Source organism: Nannospalax galili, unplaced genomic scaffold, assembly GCF_000622305.1.
Source record: "Nannospalax galili isolate Female #2095 unplaced genomic scaffold, S.galili_v1.0 scaffold231, whole genome shotgun sequence".
NCBI classification, from domain to species: Eukaryota; Metazoa; Chordata; class Mammalia; order Rodentia; family Spalacidae; genus Nannospalax; species Nannospalax galili.
The window spans coordinates 1,184,516-1,193,697 of record NW_008330120.1 but is presented as its reverse complement, the minus strand read 5'-3'; the positions used below and the strand labels follow the sequence as shown (position 1 = coordinate 1,193,697).

The 9,182-nt window shown below is 46.6% G+C and overlaps 1 protein-coding gene across 1 annotated transcript in view; it reads left to right on the top strand.

Moving 5' to 3' along the window:
* The window catches only part of Znf831 (zinc finger protein 831), a 67,527-nt gene extending 59,086 nt beyond the window's left edge, over nucleotides 1-8,441 (top strand). Inside the window, exons 4-5 of the mRNA XM_008842179.1 lie at nucleotides 5,670-5,830; nucleotides 6,883-8,441. Of these exons, the coding sequence (XP_008840401.1) occupies nucleotides 5,670-5,830; nucleotides 6,883-7,689 (968 nt within the window). The 3' untranslated portion in view covers nucleotides 7,690-8,441. The remainder of the gene's footprint in view (nucleotides 1-5,669; nucleotides 5,831-6,882) is intronic.
* Nucleotides 8,442-9,182: the final 741 nt, after the last annotated feature.

The window sequence follows — 9,182 nt, the reverse complement described above, 5'->3', positions numbered from 1 at the left end:
GGATAGCTGATCTGCCCTGTGGCCTGGCTGCTGGGACTGGACCAGAAGGATGTTTTGAGAGATGGAGGGGCCCTTCCTCTCTGACAGGCTTTTCTAAGGACTTCTATGCATGTTTTTCATTAGAATTAATAGAGGCGTAATCATTCTTTCCCCAATGCTATTAGTTGTCACAGTTCTTTGAAATTGCTGAAACAGACTGATATCTCCTCATTCCTGGGTGTGTAAATCTTAAGGAATGGTAAGACACTGTTGCAGGTCTATTGACCTCACCCTGGGAAAAGGCGCACACTGATGATTTTCATTCCGCATCTGGAAACTTGAGAAACAAAAGTGTTCAGCTCAGCCTCAGCATTGAGCATTCTTAGTGGTCGTTTTCTTTACCATTTCTTTCTTCCCCGCCATGATTCCCGAATCTTATTTTGACTCTGTATTTGAAGGTGTACTTTTGGAGTCTGGACGTGATAAAAAAAAAATCTTTTTCACATTTAAAGCAAGACTTTAAACATCATTTTGCCTTAAACATAGTTTAGGTACAGGATGTCCGTGAGGACAGAGCAACCTGGCCTGATTGCCTTTCATCAAAGTAACAGAAAAGAGATGTGCATCACCAAGTAGAGTGGCCATTTATGATCACTTAGAAGACAACTTTCCAAAGATTGCATTAGGATGGCTCAAAAACACCCGAGGCTTCACCCGATAAATACACTTTTCTGGTCCTCTCTTGGGTCCCTCCTGCTGGTAGAGCCCAAGTCTGAGGCGGCTTCAGCCAGCTCACCCATAGTCCACCTCTTCTGGGCTTCTGATTAGTTCTTGATTGCCTCCAGCGTCCAACACCTTCCCTGTTCTCTGCCTGAGAGGACCAAAGCCTCCACTCTCGGCTGTCCTAGCTTCATAAAGAGATTTCATAAACACAACTCTCAATAAGCAGTAACAAATGAACTTACCCTTAGGCAATGTATCAGGCATGCAACAGGGACTTGGAGAAATCGGTGGGATAATTACGTGACTGAAGGATTCAGATTTATTACTGACACAGCCATGGGGCCAGGCAGCCCCGATAGCTTTAGCTCCTTCTCTATGGACAGAGGTGGGGTCAGGACACCGTCTCCCTGTGCTTCATAGCACTGACAACACCTTCTTCGTGAATCTTGTGGCCAAGCTTGATGGCCAGAGTTCATGGCTCCCTGATGGAAGGAGAGAATAAATTCCCTCAAGTTGTCTTCTGACTGCCACATGTGCACCATGATACATGTACCCACACATATACATACACATCACACACACAATAATAATAAATTATAAATAAAGTAAAATAAATCTCACCCCCACCAATCAGTGATTCCCATGAGGATGCATCAGCCCCCTTTACCGCTGACCCCCAAATGCCTCAATGCCTGGCACAGTGCTGGCTGTACCCCATGTTCACTCAGTAGTCGAGACCTGGGCTCAAAATATAGAAGTAAAAATGCATTCAATGAACATGTGAATCATGAGCAAATAGCTGTTTGCAAAGTGATTACTTTTAAGGATCTGCTCGGCTTTCTTTAAGTAGCTACTGGTCAGCTGCCCAGGACATTGTTTGTTCTTTGACGGCGGTAATGCTTTTCAACGATTTAAACTTAAAGCCACTATGAGTTCTGGAGATGAACCCCGCCTGCCTATTTACACTCTGTTCTTGCTTAGAAGGGTGATTAGGGTGCTACTGTAGACTCGCTTTCACACTTTATATATATATATGTATATAATGCTATATTACAGTGGCTATATAATATATAGTATATATAAATATATATTTCAGAGTCTGCAAATACCACATGACCACACGAATGGAGGGATTTTTTCCTGGTGTACTAGGACAAGCCTAAAGAAATGTTTCAAATTACTTACATTTTCAGATGATATTTGACTAATACATTTATTAGCATTTTAATAAGGCCTAAAAATTAGACAGTCCAAAGCTGGTTTGACATTAAGGCTGTTGATAATCCTGAGGTAAAGTTTCTTCATGTTGCCTCTGCTCACATTTTCTTCTTAATTATTTTACAATTTCCTATAGCCTTTTCAAGAGGGTGAAATGTGCAATTGCTGTAACTGCTTAAGCAGGCTCTTCCTCCTGACATGGCATGGCAATTATTTCTGAGAGAAATTATTAAGAGTGTGGCCTTTAATCAGAGAAAGAACACGTAGCAGAGAACCCAGTGAGGATGGTTCTGAGAGTCTGCTAATTGTGTGAGGGTAGCCAGGCTTACGAAGACAGCATGGCGGTATCTGTGATTTCCGAAGAGGGAGGAAGTGATTCATAGGGTGTGAGACTGAACCCTAAACAGGACGGCATTCTGCACTTTAAAATTTGACCAGGGCGAGATTTACTTTTTGAAAAGGGCCATTCATTTAAAAGCAAGTTAGTGGCCTGCTTCAATAATCTAAATTAGTTTAACACACGTTGGTGACATTATTTGGGCATTTTTCACAATTATTAGAGATAACTCACTTTTCTCTGTAGACTATAGGGTCAAAAGCAAATTAAATCAATGGATTTTCTTCCTTCGGTCTTTTCAATGAGCCGGAAGTTATCGGTCAAATGTGCTCATGACCTTTTCTGCTTAAGCTTAAAAACCCAAACAACCTGTTGGAAAGACATTTTGCCAATCTGATTATTTTCTCTGTACTAATTGGTTTTATTTCGTCATTGAATTGAATGAATTGCCTGGTCATTTTGTCACCGTGGGGACAGAGTTTGATCCCCTTAGAGTGATCACTTGTGCTCTGCACACCGTGGAGCCCGTAAACATGACGGCCATTGCTAGAGCTTCCTGAGGATGGCTCACAGGGCTGGAAGTCCATTCCGAGTCCATCCACTTTCTCCACTTGCCTTACACTGCCTTGGCTGAGACAGGGCATCTGGACCCCCAGACTACCCCAGTAACCTTGGACCTGGCTCCCTCCTCTTAGCCCCTCTCCCTTCTGGTCCACTCCAGGTAGAAGTGTATGCCTTTGAACAAATGAAGACCTATACCTGAGACACTGGCTTTCTCCTAAGAAGCCATTCATACCCTGAGCTGGGGGGGTCCCTGCTGATGTCCCTCCTGCTAGCTCATCCCTGTTCCTTTTCTCCTGACCCTCCTTCCACATTGGCATCACTGTGTAGCTCCAGTGTTTTAACCCTCAGGTTCGCTCCCAGTAGGAATGCATCTGTTGTTATTCCTTCATCTGGAATGCCCTTTGGAGGCAATGTAATTACTGCCCATGCTCTGAAATGCTCCTATCATTTGTCATTGCTAGCTAATACTTTCTCCACCTTTATTGCTAGGGCCTTGGTCACTTGCTGTATTTTGTTCTGTCTCCAACACTCCCTGACCTTTACACTCTGTGACATTCCCACCCTCTCCCTACTTTCTTCGTGAGTCCAGCACGATCTAAATTTTATTTATTGTTATTTTATTATGTGTATGAATGTATTGCCTGCATGTATGTAAGTGCACCCCTGCACTGCAGTGCCCATGGGAGTCAGAAGAGGGCATTGGAGTCCCCTGGAACTGGAGTTATAGATGGTTGTTAATCACTTTGTGGGTGCTGGGAACCAAACCCAGGTCTTCTGCAAGAGCAGTCAGTGCTCTTAACCACTGGGCCATCTCTCCAGCCCCAGAGTCCGGTATAGTCTAAAGCACCCATCTCCGTCCATACCCTTTCCCTGATTCCTCTGTCCCTATTGTAGCAGATCCCTAGAGGAATACCCAGGGCCACCTTGCTTCTGTTCTCCTTAGAGTCCTCAGGATACCAGTGCCAGCTTCACTGAAGGGACCCAGGTCACACTTGAGCACAGAGGAGAGGGGTCTCAACACCTGCTCCTGTATCATTAGACAGCTCCCTCTCAGGGATGGACCACTGACAGGCCACTGAAGAAGCACTCTTTCCAAATCTTTGTGCTTCTGTCAGTTTTTAAACTGATTTGCTCAGAATTGGTGTGCTGAGTAGCCTAGTACCTGACCCAGGGAAACAGAAGTCTACTTTTTGTTGTTGTTTAAAATAAAGGGTGGAGTACTTGTATACAGCCTTACTTTCTTTTAGAAACCCAGGAGAATTTAGGCAAGGATCATGCTTGCAGTGTGCCCGTGAGAAGATGGTTCTGAGAAGTGGTACCGGGTGTGGAAACCAGAGGACACCTGGTATTATTCCTCCATCTTGGGTTTCTGAGGCATCACTATCTCGGTGGCTTGGGGGCTTCCGGATTGGCTAGGCTGGATGCCCAGCGAGCCCCGGGGATCCTCCTGTGTCCACTTCTCTGGCGTTGGGATTACCAGAGTGTGCCAGTGTGGTTTACTTAGCTTTTAGGTTTCTTAAATGAACAGTGTGGCCAGATGACGAGGCCTGAGTCGGAAAACTACGTGTGAAGGGCACTAAACTGAGTTTTTCGCCCTTTTATTTTTCTTTCTTCCTCCTTCCCTCCCCTCTCTCCCTCTTTCTCTCCCCCTCCTCTCCTTCCTTCCTTTTATTTTTAAAATGGGAAAAAATAACACACCAAAAATTTAGACTGTCCAAAGGGATATCTCTAAGGAACTCTAATGAACCTTTAGATAGTTTGATGATCTGGGGGTGATTTTAATAAGTCAATAGAAAGTTAAATAGAAGAGGTGAAGGAGAAACCTCAGAACCAGCTCCGAGGAAAACAGTTTTGTCACAAAGGCAATGCAATCTTAGTTATACAGGGCTTGGTGCTGACAGCCATGTCCTAAGCAGGATGTGGGCTGAACAGGGCGTGAAGTCAGGGACACACAGGTAGCTGGAGAGGATGGAGGGGCGACTAGGGTGATGTGTACAAGGAGGTTACGGTCTTGGAGGGGAGAACCTTAGAGGAAAAGCTACCCAGTTCTGGCCTCAAGGGAGGTTCTAGGGCTCTGTCAGGGCTGAGATCACAGCCATCTCCAGAGCTGCACTGACAGAAGCAGGAGGGAGGGAGACAGACAAATGCAAAATGGGGAGGGGCAGGGGAGACTGGCTTTCCTAATGAGTAGAAAGGTTCGTCAAATTCTGTGCGTGTGCAACTTTAATCAGAATAAGGGCAAATTTGAAAATGTGCCCAGTGCTTTCTCCAGTGAACCAGGCCCTCTGGGGTGCCCTCCTCAGCCTGTCTCATGATACAGCCTTGGAAATCCTGTGGTCCTTTTGACCTCACCCTGGGACTCCTGAGGAAATGGAAGAGAGAGGAAGGGAGGGATGAGGGGGAGGTGGATGGGTGTGCCATGGTCTATCTCTTCCCTTCTCACCACGGACACAGCCACTCCAGCATCATAAACGTCCGCCTTGTCCTGAGGCGTGACATGTCCGAGGTGTCCTCACCCAGGGTCTGGTGCAGTCTCTATTCTCACCACCTGGCTTCAAAGCCAGAGCATGCGAGCTAGTGGAGGATGGCTCTGGGGAGAACAGATGTCACATGAAACACCACTTACAATGCGTGTGGCTTAGGTAGTGTACTCTGGGAGTTAGTTTTACCATTTCTTTCCTTGGCGGAATTGAAGACGATGTTTGGTGAGTATGAGTTGGTTGGAGGTAAATGGAGCCCCAGCACACACTGGGTGAACTGAGGGTGGTGGAGACGGGGGCAGCCTCCTAGGATATTCTGGACTCACTTCATGATTCCAGACGTATGTGAATGTGTCCCCCTCCTTCAGGTCTAAGTGTGCCAGGAGACCCTTCTTGTACCGGCACAGAATTGTCCACTGGCCATGGGAGTGGAAGGAGGGAAGAAGACAGCAGCAGATGGATATCAGAACCTAGCTGTCCTACCACAAGCCCAGAGACCAGCAGGGAAACAGAGAGATCGACTCTGGAGGTGGGAATTCTGTTCTGAGGTGCAGCCACCTCTCTGTTGTCTAGGCAGCTGCCTTCGTTTCCCTGTAGTCATTCCCCATGTAACAAAATGTGTTGGTTTCCTGGAGCTCCCCAGCATAGAAAACCCATCAGGCAAAAACCCCCCCAAAAACCTTCCAAACGTTCTACACCAAAACGTTAGTGAACTTTGGACCTGGAGAGATAACTCAGTGAGTAAAAGCAGTTGTCCTGCAAGTGTGAGGGCCTGAGCTCAAATCACCAGAACCCACGTAAAAACCGAGTGCATACTGTGAGAGCCTGTTACCCCAGCCCTCCTACAGGCAGATGGGGGGGGAGGACAGGAGGTTTCCCAGAAGCTCATGGGCCAAGCCTGGTGTCACAGTGACAGCAGAGACCCTGCCTCAAACAAGGTGGAAGGCAAGGACCAATGCCTAAGCTTTTTCTCTGACCTCTACACAGGTGCCCTGGTGTACACATGCCCCCCCCCACACGCACACACACACACAAATTGGCCAGCTCTGGCTGTGAAATTGTTGGGATGGTTCTTGATGACCTATTGGAAATCCAGCTCCATGAGTAAAGTCCTACCTTAGCTAAGAAGCTGTCGACTGATAGACATTACTGTTACGAGAAATCACCCCCAGGCTGATCACGAAACTCTGTGTTGAGAAGCAAGTAAGATACTAATACAAACTATACTTAGAAAGACTGTAATCTGGAAAACTTCACCACACAGTACCGTGAAAACTCATTTTAGGGTGCTGACTGGAAAAAGGAAGTACAGGACCGGTTGGGTGATGGAGTGGCTTTGCTTCATACAAAGTCACATAAGAATAGACAGCTATGCTAGCAACCTACTCTGTACCAATAAGGAGCTTGACTGGAGATAATACACTGATTAGCTATCAATGGAAGCCTCCTGAGGACGTCCACGCTCAGGGAAGAGGCCTTAGCACCTCAGGACCTTGTTTCAGCAAGGACCATGTTTCTGACCACATTTTTCTTTGTCCCAATTAACCTTTCCCCATTATTTCTTTGCCTTTGTGCTTGCAGGATAATTCTTCATCTGCTGGGGAACATAATGACCGTTCTCAGGAGAAGGACCCTGCTGATGGGTCAGAACTGTCTCTGCAGTCTAATAGGTGCTTGGTTGTAGCTAAGGAAGACCTTCCGTCCCAGGGCAAGGGTCTTGATGTTGGACTGCTGGGGATGAGGCCACTGCCCTCCCAGGATCAAGTCTCCATAGATCCCAAACTGTGCATTTCCCCAGATGTTCTGGAGCCTTCTTCCTTTGGGCCCAAGGGAACATTTGCCTGTCCTGACACTGCTCCCTCTGTGGCGGCCATCTTTGTTTCTGCGGGGATGAGAGCCTTACACACAAGGCTGGGAGGGGACAGTGCAGAGTCCTGCACCCCCCAGACTCTGGCAGAAGGCTCCCCAGAGAGCAGAGACGTGGCAAAGAGCAGAGCACAGGCACGCTTGCCAGGGAGACCATCCCCTAGACAGAGGTCACCTGGAAAAAGTCACTTAGAAATACCAGCTTCAAGACCGAGTTCACCCACCTCAAATCAAGAGGAAGAAAAACTCCAGGTGGATTTTCCTTCGAGGAGCCAGTACGGGAGCAGAGATGTGGTCATCCAGTGTAGTGTTTCAGGACAGGAGAGTGGGATGGGTCGAACATCGGGCTTGATCACCCTAAAGGGTCACGCGGCTCTTTCTGATCAAGAGCCTTCCGAGGTCCCAGAAGCTCCTCTGAGATCCATCCGGAAGAGGAGTTTGGAAGGCATGAGGAAACAGACTCGGGTAGAACTCAGCGACACCAGCAGCGATGATGAAGACAGACTGGTCATAGAGATATGATGCTATTCCAGAGAAGGGCTGCAGCCATGGCCAAAGACAAGAGGTGCTCTGAGACAAACAGCACAGAGTGGAAGATGCGCTGAGCTCTATTTATGAAAACTCTGTAGACCAGGAAAGCCATCTGAGATTCCTTCAAGCCAACTCCAGCCCACACCAAGTCCCAATTCAGCCAAATCCTTCCTCTTGGGTAGACTTGGTCACATTCATCTGGGGCAGGAAGTGCAAAGGTAGCCAGAAAGTACCATCTCAAAGAAGCTCAGTCACTGCGGTGACTCAAAGTGGACTGCGCACAGCTTCACCCTAGTCAGGTGGCACTGATCAGAAGAGCCACATTCGGGATGGCTACTGACCAGTGAGACCCCATAGAGTCAAGGCAACAGGTTTCCCCATCATGAGTTTGCTTCAGGGCGGCTGGAACATTTTGGGTCTTGAGGGTCGCTTGCGCAAAGGGATGGGGTGTGAATTGAATTGGACTTCAAAATCATGCTGTGCGTTTGGAGGACTAAATTCAGATTCTCTCAAAAACTGGTCAGAGCCGGTCGTCTCCTTAGTGAACGCTGTAAATACACATCACAATGCCTATGGCCCTTTTAAATGTTGTACAAATGGTTAATATTAGTTTCTGGTCCAATAATTCAAGCACGTACTGCCCCTGTACCTGGTGCCTTTTCATTGAGACCCCTAAGATATTGTTTTTTTTTTCTTTTTTCTTCCTAGCTCCTGACTTGTGTTAAAAGTCAATAAAACAGTCTCTGTAATGAGTATTTTTTTTTTTTTTTGGAGGGGGAAATACACTTATTTTCCTCTGACTCTTTTTGTCATATTGTGTGCTGAGCAATTTCAATTAGAGGGTTACATTTTAGTAATCTGTGCAGCGGAATTGATGCCTGCTCCTCATGACGGGAGCCTCTTAGACTTCCTCCAGAAGCTTCAAGGATACAAAACTAATTGGAGTTTTGACGCTGTTTTACATCTCAGTAATTTTATTTTGGGGGCTTGGTGTTACTTAGCTGTCAAATTAAACCAGCTTTTGTATTGCACAAATCAGAACAGCACAGATCAAATTCCCTAGTATTTCAAGCCGGTGCACCCCTTTGCAGAGGAAGACCGCAGATCCACACCAGCTGGCCCACCAAGCAGGCCTCAGGTCCCCCGCCTTCCTCTCCTTCTCCTTAAACAGGCAAGGAGGAACTTCAAGAAGTTTATATTGCTGCATCCCCATCAAATTTTATACTTGCTTTCGGTAAGATTTTGTACAATTTGAAGTTTCTAGCTGAGCTTTTAGCTTAACTTTGAGATGATGATACTCATGAGATATCTTGTACTTCAAAGGCAAGATAACCAGGAGAACTCAAACACGTGACAATACGTCTACGTCCTTGCCCATGATGAAGTACGGTCCAATTTTAAGTAACCAGTTTTGCTGTTGGTCATTGAAAGCTTCAGTGCACAACTGGCTTCCCCTAGTCTTTAGACAAGGTTAGACATTCACT